General features: G+C 47.5%; 2 protein-coding genes across 9 annotated transcripts; both read left to right on the top strand.

The window, feature by feature from the left end:
- Nucleotides 1-589: 589 nt before the first annotated feature.
- ccs (copper chaperone for superoxide dismutase) lies at nucleotides 590-8,519 on the top strand. 2 transcript variants are annotated; one of them, XM_079295766.1, is made up of 8 exons: nucleotides 590-644; nucleotides 5,519-5,591; nucleotides 5,986-6,123; nucleotides 6,208-6,382; nucleotides 6,469-6,529; nucleotides 6,926-7,003; nucleotides 7,150-7,253; nucleotides 7,367-8,519. In XM_079295766.1, the coding sequence occupies exons 1-8, from the start codon at nucleotides 600-602 to the stop codon at nucleotides 7,524-7,526; spliced, it is 834 nt and encodes a 277-aa protein (XP_079151892.1). In that variant the 5' UTR covers nucleotides 590-599; the 3' UTR covers nucleotides 7,527-8,519. The 2 variants fall into 2 exon arrangements, with proteins under 2 accessions (XP_079151892.1, XP_079151893.1); XM_079295767.1 differs by lacking the exon at nucleotides 590-644 and adding an exon at nucleotides 5,172-5,288.
- Nucleotides 8,520-8,901: 382 nt separating this feature from the next.
- rbm14b (RNA binding motif protein 14b) lies at nucleotides 8,902-19,098 on the top strand. Of its 7 annotated transcripts, none has more exons than XR_013773056.1 (5): nucleotides 8,902-8,954; nucleotides 10,587-10,939; nucleotides 11,305-12,337; nucleotides 12,636-15,771; nucleotides 16,454-19,098. XR_013773056.1 is itself a non-coding variant. In XM_079295510.1 (4 exons), exons 2-4 carry the CDS (start codon nucleotides 10,591-10,593, stop codon nucleotides 12,946-12,948), a joined length of 1,674 nt encoding a protein of 557 aa, XP_079151636.1. In that variant the 5' UTR covers nucleotides 8,902-8,954; nucleotides 10,587-10,590; the 3' UTR covers nucleotides 12,949-19,098. The 7 variants fall into 7 exon arrangements, 2 of the variants coding, with proteins under 2 accessions (XP_079151636.1, XP_079151635.1); XR_013773057.1 differs by having other exon boundaries at nucleotides 12,636-17,124; nucleotides 17,864-19,098; XR_013773058.1 differs by having other exon boundaries at nucleotides 12,636-17,124; nucleotides 17,843-19,098.
- The last annotated feature ends 48 nt before the right edge of the window (nucleotides 19,099-19,146 follow it).

Below are 19,146 nucleotides of genomic sequence, written 5' to 3'. Positions count from 1 at the left end.
CTCTCTCTCTCTCTCGCAGCCAATGCGCGCGCGTTTGTGCCTGTGATACGGGGATGAGTACTGCTGGGCTGGGGGGTTGGCATGCGCTCAGGCATGCACTCAGCACGCACATAGGTCCCCTCTCTCACACACACACGTGCACATTAACATGCATGGGCAATCCTAAGGATACATACTGTGCCTATCATATAATTGTAATACTTCTTCTCTACTGCTTGTGTTCTTTAACTGTGTTGAGCTTCATGTGAAAAGCGTCTGTCATGCAAAAAAAGTTAATTTGAATGTGAACTGGAACTTAATAGCTGGCTGATGTAAATTTACAGCAGACCAGGGGCTCCTTTAATGATTAGTGGGCCCGAGGCAAAACCAGGAAAGAGCCCCCCCCCCCCCCCCCCTTTAGGCATTATTCTCAGCCTTTTCCTACAGAGAATGTTATTGTTATTCCTGAGGATGCTCATTGTTATGTATGCAGGCATTTATCTCCGTTCCCTGCCCCCTGCGCCAAAGGTGTCGGTATTTGTATCCTCTGAAAGTGATGAAACACGGCGAGGAGCCGTTGGCTTATCCTTGGGAGTACTTGGGAGCTTGTGAAAACCAAAATGCCCTCCAAATTGGTTCGTAACATGCTATTCAGCACAACAAAGGTAAGCCCTTCCTGATCTCAACATCTTTAGTCTGCCTTCACAAAACTGTGAAGAAATCCGTAACGGTCACTCCGTTTCATGACAAAGCTGTAAAGGTGCGTTCACACCGGACGCGTCGATTTTTGCGATGGCGCGTTGGACGCGTTTTTGCGTTGGACGCCGCAGATTTACCGGTAGAAATCTGTTATCGGGGAGGGTCAGAGGAACGTTGATGATGTGGGAAATGTAGGTTCCAGTGTTTCTTTTTATAGCTTGGCCGATACAAGCCAGGAAAGCTCTACCTCTCATGCTAACTTTCATAAGTCCTCCAACTTTATGGTAATGCGATGCTAATTTCCTCGAGTGCCCCTTTAATGGACTCTTCCACGGGTACCCTGGTGTCTTATAGATGTTTAAAACACTATCACAGCTTTCCTGCTCCAAGCCGGGCTGAGGATGTTTCCCTATCGCTCTCCCTTTATTCCCAGTCAGCCCTATACTGCACACTATCTAATCAAAGGCAAAAATACTTCAAAAAGGTCCATTATGTTTGGCAATGGTATATTCTTTGATGCTCACACACAGTTTAATGACATTGGGGCCAAAACAGTGTCCATGCATACATGCATTCCCATTTAAATGTAATGTATTTTATCTCTGCTGCAATATTATTAGCCACTCATCTACATTTATATCGACCCCTTTGAATGCCTTTCTGTATATCTTTCCTAAAGCGAGCTACTGCGACTTATTGTACTTTGTGTGGTTTCATTGTCACAGTTTTCTTCCACAGCTCCAGTAGAGACTCATAATGAGCCACGACTTGTAAGACAACTTATTGCTGGTGACCTTGTTGTGCTTTCTTGCTTTTACCTCCTATTAAATCCAACTTTTTGAAGTTATATCAGTTCCCCTCTGTAGATCGGGAGATACTTTCTGGATCGTGGCAGATTGTTTGAGCGATGATCGGGACTCAGGGAGGAACAGGAGACTTTGATTAGGCAATGCTGTCCCTTCTTCCTATCGATCCTCCATGAGCTGTGGAGTTTGTGCACAGCTTGTTGAACACCCCAGTGGCATTGTAATTTATTGTTGTTAGCTTGTTTGTGGGTCAGCAATAACGCCTTACCCCACTGTGCTGAGTGCACAATATTTGTTTGAGGGGCTTTTTCTTCGTGATCGCCTGGATGGATCGGTTGGTTTGTTGTTGTCATGGCCTGAGATTGATTTTAGGGAGAGATGTTTGTAATGTCGTTTTAAAGACAGCTCTTAATAAGTCATTGCATGCGCTTGAAAACACAAAATATGTTAAGATCCACGACCCCAGCTCTCTATGATTACTTTTATTGACTTCATCCACACAGCAATCCGGCAAAAAATGACATGATGGAAGATGTGGAAACATGATGAACTATGTTTGTTTTGGACTTTCAGTTATGTGTCTTATCCGGATGTTTATGGTTACATATGAGCTATCTGGAAGATGAGCTTCATTATTTTCATTAAGTGTTTTATGATCATTTTTATTGAACTTTCTTTTGGATATTCTTGCAAAATAAACTTTTTTTCTGCTAGTGTTGTCATGTTTTGACATTCTTTGATGGATCGGATGCTCTTGTGTGGGCTGACAAAGTTACTGAACACTGCTAATTAGGGCTTGTAAAACCTCTTTAAAGCACAGCCACAACAGAACTCCATTTCACGGGAGAGATATGAAGTTTTAACCTGAACAAGAAAAATTTGCAAAATCTTGATTTTCTGCACAATCGGTTCAACAAACGACACGTCGCCCGTTTGTCGATCGGGAACAAATGTTTGTGTTTGATGTGTTAGCGGAAGTCTGTGATTTTAACTGATTCTTAAATCATTTAAAGTGTTTTTGTGCTGTTGTTTGATCTATATTGCGGTGTAAATTACAGTTACCGTGCAAAACTCTGTAATGCAAATCCCTCATTGACAACAACAGTATATACATGATTTTTAATTGTCATTTTCCATCAAAAGTTGTGAAAGGTTAATGTGTTGAATGCGTTTTCTGAACACCTTCATGGTCACTTAAGGAAGCTGAGTGTCAAAGTTCACTCATGACCTCGGAGAGAGTTCTAGTACTTCACAAAACAATGAAACTACAAGCTCCACTTGGACATTTGGAAATGTATACGGCAACAACTTTGAACGACTGAATGAATTTTTAATCTGAAGGTTCAAAGAGTGCTGCACTCTCGACTAAAACCCAATGGGATTTTCCCATTAGATGTTGTATTCTTGCAGAAAATAAGCTCTGCGGCCAACAAACGCCTCTGATACTTTACACGTTTTCTTCAGATAATCGTCGCCTGCGAACGCCACTTTCACGAGTTTCGAAGCGCGACTGCAACCGCCTTAAAAAAGCTAACGTTAAACCGTCTTCAAAATTCACAAGAGGAGTTTTTACGGGCATATTTTATGTCGTGGAAGGAAACGTTTAAATCTCTTAAGCTTGTGTTGATCACAGACCTGTTTTCAGGCATCTAGCCAAAAAACCCATTTGAAAAGAACCCACTGACTTCGCGACGAGGGAACCAGAAGTGCAAATAAAATGCAAACTCATGTCCGGGTTTTAGGACTCGTTCCTGCAGCACTCTAGAATTGATTACTAAGTCCTCACAGCAGCACCTGGCCTATTTCTCTGACCTGCTTATCCAAAATCTGTGGTTCCAGCAAGGGTTAAATTAAACATTGTTTTTATGGTGCTATAGCTGCTTGAATACTGGAGGCATGAGCATTTGATGAGCTTTAGTACACTGCATTCCAGTCCTTTTGGCTTCATGTGTGAAGATCATTGTTTCGTCCTCGCTCTAAAAATATAATTTGACTTCCTTGCATTTCGTCGCTGAAACAAGAGCTGCTTCAACTTCTTGACGTTTTTTTTAATAAGAAGAACAAAACAGACTTCAGGTCAGTGCTAACAGGGTGGAGAGGTAAACGAGGGGCGGGGATTGTGCCTCGTTTAGTTCACAGATAATACCTCTACTGTTCCAAACAGGGCTGTCAACACTTCCTGTCAGCACGGCTGCACACACACACTTCTCTTTGTCAACCACTTTCTTCTGCTTCTTCATGCCTCTTCCTCCTCTGCCCTTCCATCCATCCCTGCTTTCTCCTCCTTTCTGTCCTCTCTGAGACAGAGAGAAAAAGACTTCTCAGCACACATGCACACAAGGCAGTGTTTTGAGCCTGGTGCACAGTGGCTCAGCCCTCTTACAGCCTGTGGTCATATTACTGACGCGGGGGTCAGAGGTTAAAGCCAATGAGCCACCACACATACAGAAGGAGCTGTGTTCTAACCGAGCTGCCACTCTGGCTTCCTTCTATGTAAAACAACGGCCTCTCGGTGTTGCTTCCACGTTTCTGGATCGACACCCGGCATGCACGAGCGCACGTGCACGGCGGCGAATATGTGTGTCGCTCTCGAAACGCATCATCCCAAATTTAGGTTTGATTTTAGAAGCTTTTATTTTCGACTCACGACCCAGATTATCTTTTTATCTGTGCCACATCACGGTCATCTGCTTCCTCCATGTGGCTTATCTCCACTATCAAAGAAGATGAAAGGAGATGTGATAGGAATGTATGGATAACACACACACACACACACACACTGGTCTCCTCTGAGAAGCAGTCATCAGCTTAGTGGTGGTTTGTCCCACACCGAACGCTTTAATCTGCAACAATAATCTACACACATTATGAAATTGAACTGGAGGCCGCCACACGCTGCAGCAAGCAATCACTATTACTGCGTCAAACCGTTGGTTCATCCAAACGCTGCAATCGCCTGTGTCCAGTTAACCCCCTCCTCTTCCTCTTCCTCTGACCCTGATCTGATCACGTCGTTATATTGGATTGCATGATTTGGCCCGTTTATAATGAACGTGTTTTCCCAACCTGAAGTCAAACGTTGGTTTCAATTCACTGTGGGGAAAAAAGTGAGATATTTTAAACGTGGGTGCTATATATATACCATAAGATGATATGAATTCGTCTCAGAGGACTGCTTCGTGGCAACATTTGATTTTTGAAAAAAAAAACTAAATATGTATATACATTCAGTTTTCTGCATACTACTACTACTGGCCTACTATAATATTAGCATGATTAAGTACAGCTGCTAGCAAGTACATTTACTGAACTACTGTATTTAAGTGTAGTTCAGTAGTTCAAATCAAACCTAAATACATAAAAAATATGTGTAAAAAAATCAATATTACATCAATAATTACTACATGTGCATTTAGAGAAACTACATAATTATAATTACAATTACAATTATTATATATAAATATAACACTAGTAGATTTGCATTTTTGTTTTGTAATAATATTTATTTATTTATTCATCTATTTATCTGTTGATCTATTTGTCTATTTATCTATTTATTCATTTCAACCGAGTAAAAAGGCTTCATTCGTCTCCATAATGACTGAATTAACGGGTAGTCGGCCACGTGGCGGCGGTATCGAGCGCCGACGTCACCGTGACCTCACCAACATGGCGGCGCCCGCTATCAGGCGCAGCTGGCTCGCTTCCGTTTCCAGAAAAGTGGGAAGTTGTCTGTTTAGTTCAGTTTTCATCGCCCAGGCGGCGCCGCGCGGTGACGAAATGGACTCTGCGGGGCCAACCAAGGTTCGACAGTAACGCGTGTCGTGTTTTGCTGAGTCACGATATTATTAAAACAATGTCAAAAACATGCCTTATTGTGCAGCTTGCGTGATGTGACAGCTCGTGCGCTCCTGTGTCGCTGCGCAGTTACATCGCGTGTTAAGCTCACGTGCTACTACTGCCGATATGATAATGTACTTAACCTTACATCGCGTTATCTACAGGTGTTTCATGTTTTTTTTACTGCTCCACAGCTGGAGTTTGCGGTGCAGATGACGTGTGAGAGCTGCGCAGTTAAAGTCAGAGCTGCGCTGGAAGGCAAACCAGGTAAGAGAGCACTGAACGGTTTGTTTACCAGCACTGTGAAAGGAGTTTATTACAACTAAATAGAGACAACTGCTGTTACACGTCAAACGAATTAATCTAGATTGAATGCTAAACGTCTGTAACCTAGAAACTTTTAAGTAAGTGCGCAGCTGATCATGCCAAAACATGTCTGCAGGCAGCATGCAATGCTACACATATGACAGGTTAATGATCAATGAATGCTCTTCATCTTAGCACAGTTTATTAGAATAACAGAGTAACAGAGTGATGCAAAAAAGCTGAAAATCCTCACGTTTAAAAGATTGAAGCGGTTGTTCGTCACTTGTTTACACCGTTCATTTTTAATTTCCTGCATTTGTGTATCTGTCGCTTGATGGTTCGAACGTGTCTGCAGGAGTGTCGTCCGTCAGTGTGGATGTGGGTAAGGAGCAGGTGCTGGTGGAGTCGGCGCTGACCAGTGCAGAGGTGCAGGCTCTGATAGAGAGCACGGGACGCAGGGCGGTGCTGAAAGGCATCGGAGGATCGGAGAACGGTGAGAAAACAACGGGACCGGAGTGAGGCCGTAGCTTTAAGTCATTAAAATGTATTCTCGTATATGTATGTATTTCCATGACAGACCTGGGTTCAGCTGTGGCCATGCTGGCCGGTGTGGGGAGGATCCAGGGGGTGGTGCGTTTCCTGCAGCTGTCCGAGCAGCGCTGCTTGATTGACGGGACCATTGACGGGTTGGAGCCCGGACCCCACGGCCTCCACGTCCACACCCTGGGGGACCTGACGCGGGACTGCCTCAGGTAGGACGTTGTACAGTGTCTTGGCCTCGTTAATGGTGGACAGCAACCGCACAGTTTCAAATTCTTCTTCTTTCATCTTTCCACAGTTGTGGAGAGCACTACAACCCCTTCGGAAGACAACACGGCGGTCCAGGGGACTCTGAAAGGGTACATCTGCTCCTTAACTTCCTGCATAATCGTTCGTCGTTCATCGTTTTTAGAGACTGTACTTGCTCCGTGCCGGAGTTCACTCGTGCCATGTTTAGCCGTAGAAGGAGTTAGTAAATAATGGATCCTCTCCTCATAAATTATGACACAATCTCTGCTCAAGATTGAATAAATATTTCAGCGTGATTCCCGTCTCCGATTGCCAAAACGTGTCCCGCAGGAGCCGCTTTGAAGCAGTTCCGCTTCAGGGGCCACATTTTCAATTAAGTGTGTGACAGTCGGGGCCACGCGTCTTAAGGCGGTGTTCCCTAACTTTCAAATGCCGCTCGCTCTCGTGTAGGCTCTCTGTGGTTCTGTGTTATTTATGTGGGCGCTCTGTGTGTTGTTGTCGCGCAGCATGTGGGTGATCTGGGAAATATTGTTGCTGGACCAGATGGCCGAGCTTCATTTCGACAAGAGGACAGTCAGCTAAAGGTAACACACACACACACATACACATATATACATATATATACATATATATATATATATATATATATATATATATATATATATATATATATATATATATATATATATATATATATATCTCCATTGACTCCTTGATGCTCACGCTGCAGGTTTGGGACGTGATCGGCCGGTCGTTGGTGGTGGATGCCGGCGAGGACGACCTGGGCCGAGGAGATCGGCCGCTCTCCAAACGGACTGGGAACTCTGGGGAAAGGTGGGTCAACGGCACTGGTTTGTAAATGGACCTTGAGTTGGGATTGTTTTGTTCAACTACCAGCTCCAAGGTTCAGATTTGATAATGATAACACTGCGTCTTTTCCTCTACAGACTGGCCTGTGGGATCATCGCCCGATCCGCTGGTCTTTTCCAGAACCCCAAACAGATTTGCGCCTGTGACGGGGTCACGCTGTGGGAGGAGAGAGACCGGCCGATAGCGGGGAAAGGTCGGAGCAAGGCCGGCACGGAGACGCCGGCGGCACACCTCTGAACCCCGGACGCAAAACACAGAGCCTTATCCGTTTGAACAGAAAAGGGTCGGCGCTCTGAGGAATACGTTTACACACAGCTGGACGGATGACCAAAGAAAAACGGCCTCATTGTCTTGAAATCAAATCCTCTTGCAGTCACAGTTTACTGTCCTCTGAGGATTTTAAAAGCACTGTAGCAGTTTAAATCGGAGGCTTTGTGAAAGCCACCTTTGATTAGCTAGATGTCCGTTAATACTGTTGTGTGTTTGTATAAACAGCCGCCTCCGACACGATCTGTCTCATCGCCGTCTAAATGAATAACCAGCTGCAATAGTCCGACTGCACAGTACACGTTCTGTTCCACTGTTTATCTGCAGCGCCTCCATTAGTGTGTTCATTTAAAATCCATCAGGTTGTGCGGGTGACTTGGTTAAGAGAGATTTTGAAAGAGCTCGGAGGAGAGAGTCAAATTCCAGAGGGAAAGGCGGGTTCAAAGTTTCAGTGGGGTTCCTTGAAGGATTGTGTGCTCAGCTCCTTCATCCATCCTGCTAAAAAAATATATATATACGTGTTGATTGAAGTATAATCGAATGATGTACAAAACTTCTACCTCGTCACACTTATTGATTTCTGTTAACGCACATCTCCAATATTGTGATGGAGTGGTGTGCTCCGTATCGGTGTTGCAAGTTTAGCATCGATTGTCCAAATTGAGCATCTGTCTTGTCCCGGTGAAGCCTGCATACGCTTATTGAATTTTTCTCCTCAAATGTTCAGTCGGTGTCCCTTTTTCCATTTGTGTCCGAGGGCTGTGAACGCCACTTGAATGTAGGACTGCAACCAGCGTTTGTTTTATATTGTAGATTTGTTTTTCAATCGATATGTTTGTGTTTAAATAGACATTTTGGTCTCTGACAATTCATCAAATCAGTGATGTAAATCAGTGAGAAGCTGGAACCAGAAAATGTAAAAGAAAATGTTTTTGCTTGATAAATATAAAATGTTTTGCTGATTATATTTTCTGCTTGAATGTTTGACAATCTGCGTGAATCATTGTCACACACACACACACACACACACGGCCTGCATTAGCATTAATGTTGCACTTGATCTGTCCTCTGTGGCTGAGCAAATGTGTCATATTTCTTTCAAAGAACACAATGCGCCCTCTAATTGAACTCACTCGCTTGTTTCCTGTCTTCCCCCTTCGGAGCAGAACCCTACGGCTTTAAAGCAGCCTTTCATTATTCTTCTTCTGGTGGCACTGATGACGTAAAACAGGCTCATACTTGGCCTCGTGTACGTGCACTATTGTGTGTGTTGTCCTATATTTGTGAGGACTCAGCATCCTCTGGGTGCAGCAGCAGCAGCCCTCCCCCTCCTGCAGCAGCATGCCCGACGTGCAAACGGAAGCAGGCGCTACCATTTTGAAACGCAGCACCGCCTAGGTAAGATGGTAGTTCCTTTTATTTGACTCGCCGTTTTCTGCCGTATTATTCTCATCGGAGGCGATTAAATCTAAATTCGTCTTTAGGCTCGAGCGTTTTCCACGTGCGTGTTGTCGCGTGGGAGTCCGTTAAACCGTGTTGTTGCACGGAAATCACTCGGTGTTCCACTATTCATTCCTGTGCGGGGGGAGCGAAGAACAACATGTCTGTTGTTACATTGTATCGATCTGCGTTCGGGTTCCCGCTGTTGTAATCTGCTGTTTTGTGGTTTACATTGTTGCGTTAAATACATGTTGTAAAAAATATATTTATTTTTCGCTTTTAGGGTTTGTTTGCTTTGCACACGAGCAAGATAACCAAGCATCCCGCCTCATTCACACTTCTTACACGTACAATACTAATCTGGCCAACGCGTCTAAAGAACTTAACTTGCGTTTTATCGAGTTTTATTTCGCTTTTTTTTTTTATTTTAAAGACGCGAGCTTGTGAAAATGTGTTGACTCAGCGTCGCGCTGCGTCATCAGAAAACCAGCTCCCCCCTCCTCCCCCCTCCTCTCCCTGTAGTTATGCCGCGCATGGACTCGGTGTTCATGCAGCAGCCATATGTAACCGAAGGTTGCACTCACGTGGAGGCCCCACAGCACAGAAACACCGAAGCGTGCATCTCCTTTAATACATTTTCTTTTTTGTGTGAGCAGCGCAAGAGGTGCAGTTCAGTCTGACTGGAGCCTAAACCAAAAAAAAAAAAAATAGAAATGTCATGTTCCACGTTGCCCTTTTGATTTACGATCAGTCGTGAAGGTTGCTCAAGAGGAAGGAAAAAAGGTGTCGACCAACCTGTAGAAAAACACTGATTTAGAAGAGTGACGAAGGGAGGGGGAAAAAGGTGACACAATGGGGCCTTTCTGTATCCCCCGAGTCTTAAAGATCACTGAAAATGCCACATGTGTTGATCCGCAGCGCTCTTACTTTGAAGGTAATGGTGTGAAACCCCGGCTGTCTCCTGTGTAAGAGCCTGACTCACAGCGTACGTGTAATTACAGCCTCCTCTAAAGTAAGACTGAGATATTTAATGAGGTCTGCCTCTGCTCCACGACGACTATTGGACATATTTCGCTTATTACTGGCTGACATAATGCGGCTCCTGTGCGGGGGGGGGAAACCCTGCTCTGTTTTGCATAATCTTTTATCTGAACACACACATGCAATTGTGGGGTCAGATATTTGAATGTTAATCTGGCGGCTCAATCACGCGCCGAGGTTTCTCTGTCGAGAGTGCACGTATGAATTCACTTATTGGTGTGCTCGGTCTTTTATTTGCCTAATCTCTGGATAGTAAGCAGAAGTTTCCCGTTGGAGAAAGGCAGCAGGTGTTAAGTATTTTAGTTTATTCAAAGTCAGCAGCAACCCCCTCCCTCACAGATCTTTTTCAGCCCTGAAAAAGAAACTAAATAGCTGGGTCAGCGATGTCCCTGCGCACTGCAGCCCAGCCCTGTGTTCAGATAATCACACTCCGCTACTTCCTTCTCCTCGCCACACTTTGTTCCCACTTGTCGCACTGTGTCGTTAACGCCCTCCTCCGTCCTCTCTTATCTCTAACCAAGTACATCCCTCCTCTGTTCCCCTCTGCAGCGCCATGGACAAGAGCAACACGGTGAAGCTCTTCGTGGGCAACCTGGCGTTGGACACCACCCAGGAGGAGCTGTCGGCCATCTTCGAGCCCTACGGCCAGGTGGTCAGCTGCAGCGTGCTGCGGCAGTTCGCCTTCGTCCACCTGCAGGGCGAGAACGCCGCCGAGCAAGCCATCCGGGAGCTCAACGGCCGGGAGTTTCGCGGGCGCAATCTGGTGGTGGAGGAGTCGCGGGGGAGGCCGTTGCACTCCACCAAGGTGTTCGTGGGTAACCTGAGTGGGATGTGCACCACCGAGGACCTCCAGCAGCTGTTCCAGACGTTCGGGAAAGTCCTCGAGTGTGATAAAGTGAAAGGTGAGCGAAGGCCTGTTTTTTATATATACATGTTTTAAAAGCTCCCGGTAACATCTCTCTCTCTCGCGTATTGTGTGAAATTGTGGAGCTAGTGTTTTGAAGTCGTGCCATAGAGCGGGTAAGCGATTACACCTGACAGTTCTTATGCCAGTTGAAGAGATTTTGTGCTCTACTGCACACGTTTGAGACCATGTGATGTGTTATTATGATCCATAAGTCCAAAGTTCTCTGTGTGCAAAAGAACAAGACGCGCCCACGTCCTCGTTTCCCTTTGGTGCAATGCATTCTTCTTGGTAGCAGTAATAAGTAAGTGCCTGTGGCAATGCCACTGTGATCCTAACTGTTGTCCCTGCGCTCAATGACAGCCAGGCATTCCTCTTCCACAGGCTATGCCTTTGTCCACATGGAAAACAAGGAAGACGCGCTCCAGGCCATCGAGGCCCTGCACGGCACCTCGTTTAAGGGCCGCCCCCTGTCCGTAGAGCTGTCCAAGGTCCAGCCCAGCAAGCAGGCGCCTACAGGAAAGATCCCCTGTGTCAACTGTGGGAAGCAGGGCCACTATGCCGGAGAATGCCCCGTGGGGAAGCCCTCTCTGGAGCAGTACCAGAGTCAGGCGGCGGTCCTGGCGGCTGCCGCCGCCGCAGCCGCCGGCCTCCCGCTACAGGTCCAACAAAGCGTGCACAATTCGGTCTACAACACCTCCACCTTCGATCCCACATATGCGGCTCTCACTGGGATCACCACAGGCACGCGCACCGATGGAAACCCCGTGAATCCGGCTGTTTATGGTGCTCTTGCCAGCCAGGTGTACGGTGCCAACGTTGCCAGTCAGCTTTATGGATCGGTGGCCAACCAGGCAGCTCTACAATCAGGCGCCACCCAAATGTACAGCTCGATGGCGCCCAACATCTACGGCCAGATGGCGGCCAACGCCGCCGCCTACTCCCCTCAAGTTTACACCCCAACCATGGCCAACTCCCACGTCTACCTGACCGCTGCTCATGGACTAGAAATGCAAACAGCAGCGGCGGCAGTCAACCCCGCCTACGCCGTATCTCCAGCTATCTATGGCGGCGGCGCGCAGGCCTACGCTCACATAAGCGCCATGGGAGCAGCGGACCCCACAGCCATCTTTGAGGCGGCCAGACAGGCACATTACTTTGCCCAGGGCCAGCAGGTTATGGCCGACCAGCAGCAGCAGGCTGCCGTCGCCGCCGCCGCGGCGGCCGCCGCAAAGTCCGGCGAGAGGGACCGCAGTCCCCTGCGGAGGTCGATGCCTCTGCTACCAGACCCGGTGATGAAGCCGTTCATGTACCAGAGAGCCAAGCCGCGCCGGCCCCTGCTCCCAACGCCAGCCGGCCAAGAGGCAGCGGAGGCTGCAGAGGACCCCATGGCCAGGTAGGACATGATCTTCAAACCTCTTTAACCAGCAGCTATGCGGCCACCATGAAACATTCCCAGAGAGAGTCTAGTTTGTGTCTCTACGATTGTACTTTTCAGACGTTTACCTCTAGGAATCAAGGTTATTTACAGTCTTTTACAATCATTTCTCACGGTTGATTAATGCTTCATTGCGTCCTTCTCTTTCGCTTCACCGCTCTCCCGTTACTCCCACTGTGTCATCCCACATCCTGTCCCCTCCTCCGACCTGAACCCTCCTCTCCCCCCTACCTTAACCCCTCCCTCCTTCTCTTAGGTACTACGCGGAGTACTACCAGCAGCTGCAGCAGTACCCCCAGTTCCAGTACGCCTACCCGCCGCCGAGCGCCATGACGGCCATCCAAGGCATGCCGGGAGTGTCGGCGGTCCCCACCGTTTCCGCGATGTCCGCCCAGTCGGTCGCCGCGCTGGACGCCCTCAGGCCAGTGGTTCCCTCCGCCGCGGCAGTGGCAGCCGCCATGGCTGCGCCAAGGGTGTATGAGCCGCCGTTGCCGCCGCCCACGCGCAAGGAGGCCATCCTCCGCCGCCCCGAACTCTCCCTTCACACGCCTGAGCCCCCCTTCCGATAGTCGCACACAACTCTCTGCCCCTTCCACCCCCACACCCTCTCCCTCTTCGCCCCCATCCCACATCTCCGCTTCCACCCCCAAACTTGACCACCTTACAGCAGCTGTGTGTGTGTGTGAGTGAGTGAGTGAGTGCGTCTGCGGGATCTAAGTGTGTGTGTGTGTGTGGGGGGGGGGGTTTGAAACTTGGGGGCTCCTTTGGTTGATTAACCTGCTTTACGAGGGACTCGGTCGGCTAACCTTGGTCCTGTTTGCATACACCCAGTGCAGCCATGACAGCGAGGCTCTCACCTGTTCTTCGGCCATTCTTTGTGCTTCTCAGTTTTACTTCTGTTTTTCTTTATCGTGCCAGTCTCACACGTGTGCCAGTATTAGACTGACCCAGTCGGTCGTTTCATATGCCTTTTTATTTCCGCAACCCAGTTGTGATTTTTCTACGGCCAACTCTACGATAAGACATTGGTTTTTATCAGCCATCCTCCGTGGGCCTAGATGATCAGTTGGGGCAGCTCATTTGAAACCTTTTCTGCCTTATGTTGGGAGCGTTTTCATTTGTAACGTAATCGGATGGGAAGCCAGATAAACACACACATTGTGTCCAGGCTGCATTGCATCGTGTCCAATAGAACCACGGTTGACGTGTTTTTGTTTTATTTGGGGGGGGGGGGGGGGGGTGTCCTGAATGTGATGTGGGTTGTGTGAAAAGGGCTCCTGACCTTGCAGCGCACAAACGCAGCATCTTAGACTGCGCCTTGCAGAAAAGAGAACAAAAAACCCCACGTAAAGCACACATAAGACGTACTGTAATGTATGTTTGGATCTCTCCTTGACCCCCCCCCCCCCCACCTGTACTCTAACTACACCACTGGAAGGCACGGCTTCACCTCTCTTTCTCTCTCTGTAACTACAGCTGCCTACCTCTGACAGTACATTTCTGTTCTATGAAACATTTTTCACCCAGTCAGCAGTTCCTGCTCCTCGTAAAGGTACAGGGTCTTTAGGGGGGGGGGGGGCGCGGATTTTCAGTGACAATGACTTTTGTAGATATTCTGTATTAAGTCCTCCTACATTTCCAGAGGCCTTTAAAACAAGTGTTTTGCGTTTTTTGTTTGTTTTCGTGTAGTTTACGTGTAATACAAGTCGACCCTGGGGTGTAATGACATGTAAATGGAGAAAGAAAAAGACCCCCCCCCCCCCCCCCCCCCATGTGTAACTACTGAATGAGCTGTTTACAAAGGATCTGTACACTGCATCCTATTAGGAATCATGACATGTGACAAGCTCAATTATGTGCCTATAAGCTTTGAGTGAAGTGCATTACGTGGAGGGATCTCCCATTTTAAGTGCTTTTTAATCGTTTCAAGGGGGGGGCGGGGAACTGGATGGTAGTTATTTTTTTTATAGAAGAAAAGCCACAAACTGAGCCTCACGGGTTCATAATTAGCTGCTGGTTTTAAGCAGGAACCGTGATAGCACCAATGAATTGAGAGATGGGGAAGTGTCTTCCAGATGCCCAACTATCTGACTTCTTTTTTTTCTGTTTTAATACCAGACCTGCGTCAGATTGTAATTGCAAAAAGATTCAAGTGTCTAGTTTTAAATCCGGTTGTTGGGTCCGGTTGGTGGCGTTGTCGGCATCGGGATGACCTGTAAGGACGGGTACCTTTTGACATTCACGAGCTCGTCCCGAGTGGCAAACTCCGCCCATTCGGTTCTCAAATAATCACTTAAAACTGTCGCTTTTGTTTTGCGGCTACTGCTTGACATCGGTCTGATGCACACACCGACATCCTCTGAATTCACCTTACTGCCTCCCCCCCCCCCCATCCTTTCTCCCGCTGTGGTTTTTAGTGGTTAAGTGACTTTTGCATCTCACAGTGTAATCTTTCTGTGTTGTCTATACAAACAGTTGCATCCTTTGTAGAATTATGTGGTTTGCGAAATGTCTTGTTTGCCATGTTTGAGACCGTATTTTTTAGAGAAGTACTTCAATTTTGCCTTTCATTTTTTTTTTATTAGGAAAAGACAAACAGAATAAAAAATCGGCATGCTTTTTATTGAGAATATGTATACTATAATAATTATTATAATAAAGAACGTTTGGCTCACTACTGTGGTAAAAGAAAGCAAAGGGTTTGGACATTGCCCCTTCTTCTTGTTGTTCTTCTCCACTATCTGTTTCTCTCGTGTTAAAATGACCACGCAGGTGTAGATGCTGGCCCAGCTTTGCTTTCTTTGGTCAGGGTAAGTGCCGGTTGGTGCTCTTTTCTCTCTCCAGCCTCTCAAACTGGGTGCAAACCAAAATTTCTCTGAAGAGGTTTGCACTTGACCAAACGCACATCAGGATTTAATTCTGGCAAAAGAAAAAGCTGGGAATGGTCCCTTTTTTTTTTGTTTTAATATATATTTTTTGTTTTTGCATCAAGAAAGGACATGATAGAAACTGGCATCATGTTGAGAGCTGGGGAGAGGCACACAGATCGAATGGCCTGGGTGCATTTTGATCTGTGGAGCAGTCTTGTTTCTGGGGTTGACGGGTGTGCGTCTGGTCTGGTCTCTCCCTGCTGCACCGAATTCTCCCCCCTTCCGTGTGTCTCTGTGTCCACTCAGACCTGCATGTGTGATAATCTGTAACTGCCGCACAAAAGAAAAAAGAAAAAACTAAACACCCCCGGCGACAGTCCAGCTCTGAACTAACTATCTCAACTGAATTAGGTCACCGGGCCACCTGGGACGGCCAGCGTGCAGCCGTGCGTGAGCGTGGCGGCGTGAGCCATGGGGACGACTTTTAAGCGCGACGCCAACTCTCTCTCCTCACCACCCAAGGTAAACGAAAACGAAACAAAAGCACTGACCTCTCCTCTCCCCACCTGCCGCCCCTTCCTTTTGACTGTGCCTTGACAACAACACTCCCACCTCCACACCTTCCTCTCCTCCGCCATCACCACCTCCCCCTCTCCCCTCCCCCACTCCGTAACTCCTCCTCTGATGCAATGGCAGTGCCATCGGTGCCGGGGGGGTGGGGGGGGGGGTGGGGTGGGTGAGGGGTTTAGGACCCCTTCCACAAGTCCTGTCTCGCATCAGCGTACAAGACTGTCCCGCCGGTGTCTGAGCTAGTGAATAAAGTGTGTGTGGGTGTGTGTGTGTGTGTGTGTGTGTGTGAGAGAGAGAGAGTGTTTAACAGAAAGAGCATGGATGTGTGGAGAACTTTTTTTTGGGAGGGGTGCTTCATTGATTGGTGAAGCTTGGCACATGCGGTCAAACCCTTACCCCTCCCCTGCCCGCTAGTCAACTCTCTCCACCGCCGTATTCGCCGCCCTCACCCCCTCCCCTCCCTCCTCACCCCCCCTCCTCCTCAACCCCACCCTATTGTCCCTATGCGCCTCTCCTCTCCGCCGTTCACACACAAACACACAGCGCTTTTTTTTTTTTTTTCCGCCGCCGCCACCGCCGTCGCCCCACCCCTTGGATCTGGGTTCGTGGCTCTGGCTCGGACTCAACTACCCAGAACCACCCACCTGACCCAACCTCCCCCATCCTCCTTTGTTACCGTAGAGGCCTGGCCGCGCCGATGGACCGTGTATGTGTGGTGGCCCGCCGCCGGACTCAGTAACATGACACAGAGAGACTTCAATGTTGGGACAAGTCGCTTTGCTCTAATTGTTGAATGCCGGGTTATGCTCCACATGGCTGGGGAAGGGATCTTAACTCCTGTTAGCCAAAAGAACTTAGCGCCATTACATCTTAAGTGAAATTTTCCTCCCTTTGGGTCCCTCACAGCCTGTGTGCCAACCAGAAACGTCCTATAAGATAGGCCTAGGTATGAGGCCAGTCTGACCTGTAGATTCTCTATCTCAGGGTTCCTATAGGACTTTTCTGGTACGGCAGCTCTGTTCCTCTTAATACTGGGATCAGCTGGACTGGCTGGGTACGTGCTCTGAGTGACTTGTGTGTGTTTTTATGTTGTGTTTTTTACCTGTTTAAGATTGTCCATGTGCCGAGATGGAGAGCTTAACCCTCGCACACACACACGCACACACACACTCTCGCAGGTTTTCAGGCCGCCAAATGAGTTGTCCGGCATTTTCTCTGACAACTGCAGGATGAAGTCAAGAGGCCGTTGCCTTCTGTCCGCCGGACAGACAAAGGAGAGGGATGAATAGATGAGTTGATTACAAGGTGAGTCGGTAGTGGAAGGATCCTCTGCCCAAAGCTGCTCTCTAACCTCACCTTTCCTGATCTTGGAGGACCCTGTTCTCGATTGCCACGATAGATGGACTCTGGTCTGACTCTGGTCTGACTATTCTACATTGACCATAGTGTTTCCTGATAATGCAGTTTTGACCTTGAGGTATCCATTTCTTGGATACACTTCACCTTTTTGTTTAAATGTAGAAATGTAGCAACATTTATGACCCCAAGATGTAAAAAAAAAAAAAAAACCAGGTAATTTTATTATTCTAGTCTGGAAAATCAATGCAACTCCGGGCCCAGTGTCGTTAGAAAGACCCTGAAAGCGTTCAGCTTTAGAACGAGGAGTAGTTAAAGGTTCGACTGCTCTCCACCCCGGCCTCCATGATCAGGGCGCTCCAGTGCTTTTCCTCCGGCCACCTCCATCCTCCCAACGCCTCACTAAAGGCTTCTCCGGGTGCTTGCGAGTCCGGGGCTTCCAGTGCTTGGGCGAATGCAGCCACGCATCTCTTAACCCCCCCCCCCCCCCCCCCGCTCTGCAGTCACACTGTACTGACAGCCACAGCTCGCTGCAGCCGCCTCCCTGTACTTCCACTTTCTCCCCCACTCCCCCACATGCCTTCTGCGGTTTGGACAGCTGCAGAACCACAGGTTGCGCTTCATGCATCACATCTCTGTACTGTGTTGTTGTGATGGGATCCCACAGGTCACGTCTGTTCTCCTGCAGCAGGTATCAGCTGGGATGTGCGAGCGTGTGCGTCCGGAAACACACTGCAGTTCGGTTTGAGCACGAAGCCCATAGAACACATTGATTCAGTAGCTTTTATCCAATGTGATCATGGCTATTCTAGCTCTTCTAGCACAGATGTGAATCACAGGTATCGGCCTCTAGTGCTGCTCATCCGGTAGAGTCCTACCTCAGCCATTACCTCCTCTACGGGGGATTGACGCAACATCAGCACCTGTAGAATTGAATGCAGTTCAATAGAATAATCCCTGCATTTATCAAGAAGCTCAATGTGTTTCATTTCTGTTGATCGGTGTTAGAATTGTCTGCTCTCGATGCTGCAGGCTGTGGTGCATGGAGGAGTATTGGCTTGCACCACGTTCTAAGGTGTTCATGTTATTTTGTCCACCACTTTACGTGGCTGTTTTTATCGCCACCGGAGGCCACGTCTTGTGTTTCCTTTTTTTTTGTGGTCCATATTATTATCAAAACTCCCAGAGTTATGTTTACAGGGGTCAGCCCATCCACTTCCCTCGGCTCAGTAGTGGCACAGTAACGTACATGACGGTAACCACAAATAGTCACAGTAGCTAAGTTGCTTCAAGTAGGTTAATGGACCAAGCCGAGTGTGGTTACTTTTATATGCCTGATTAATTATGATATACATCATTCTAGTTTCCAAAGACCCATCGAGGGTGACGGAATCACGTGTCACCCTCGAGAGGATAGCAATATGAATCTGCTCGTATCAAGGAAATCCGTTCCGGCACAAAGACAAAATTGGTATTTTAGTTGGAGGGATTTTAGTGAATGGACGTTCGATGTTTACTGTGAATGACAAATCCTGATATAAACACAAATTATATTGTACGGTTGTGACATGCATATATATGCCTTTTTGATCTGTATTTCTTAGAATGTTTTAAGGAATTTTTTTCAGTCTGCATGCAAATCATGAATAAATTCTTTTTTTTCTCATAAAAGTGCCTGGATCTCTTTTGTTCTAATGTAATTTATGTACTTGAACTCTGACATTTGTATTTAATTATCGGCCGGAGACATTGTAGTATAGTTTATTATAAACTGCTTTTACCTGCAGCCTGTGGAATAAGATGCTTTGTTTCAGTGTTTGACTATTATGTTGCTAGAAAGCCGTGTTCAGGGAGAGATAGGCTGAAACTACAGAGACCCGGGTTTGCCATTGAGGGTCACTAACAGCAACAGGTGCATTGCACAGGCCATAAAAACCTCTCTGGCGCGAGGGGGGGCGTAATTGACAACCC

The sequence above is a fragment of the Melanostigma gelatinosum genome (assembly GCF_949748355.1).
Source record: "Melanostigma gelatinosum genome assembly, chromosome: 23".
Lineage (NCBI taxonomy): Eukaryota > Metazoa > Chordata > Actinopteri > Perciformes > Zoarcidae > Melanostigma > Melanostigma gelatinosum.
This window is presented reverse-complemented; position numbering and strand designations above follow the sequence as displayed.

Bases quoted from the DNA above. Each gene is read 5' to 3' on its own strand.
- ccs (XM_079295766.1), top strand. From the start codon at position 600: ATGCCCTCCAAATTGGTTCGTAACATGCTATTCAGCACAACAAAG. The intron at 6,124-6,207 runs GTGAGAAAACAA...TTTCCATGACAG, and splicing joins CATCGGAGGATCGGAGAACG to ACCTGGGTTCAGCTGTGGCC. The intron at 6,383-6,468 runs GTAGGACGTTGT...ATCTTTCCACAG, and splicing joins CTGACGCGGGACTGCCTCAG to TTGTGGAGAGCACTACAACC.
- rbm14b (XM_079295509.1), top strand. From the start codon at position 10,591: ATGGACAAGAGCAACACGGTGAAGCTCTTCGTGGGCAACCTGGCGTTG. The intron at 10,940-11,304 runs GTGAGCGAAGGC...GCTCAATGACAG, and splicing joins CGAGTGTGATAAAGTGAAAG to CCAGGCATTCCTCTTCCACA. The intron at 12,338-12,635 runs GTAGGACATGAT...TCCTTCTCTTAG, and splicing joins GCAGAGGACCCCATGGCCAG to GTACTACGCGGAGTACTACC.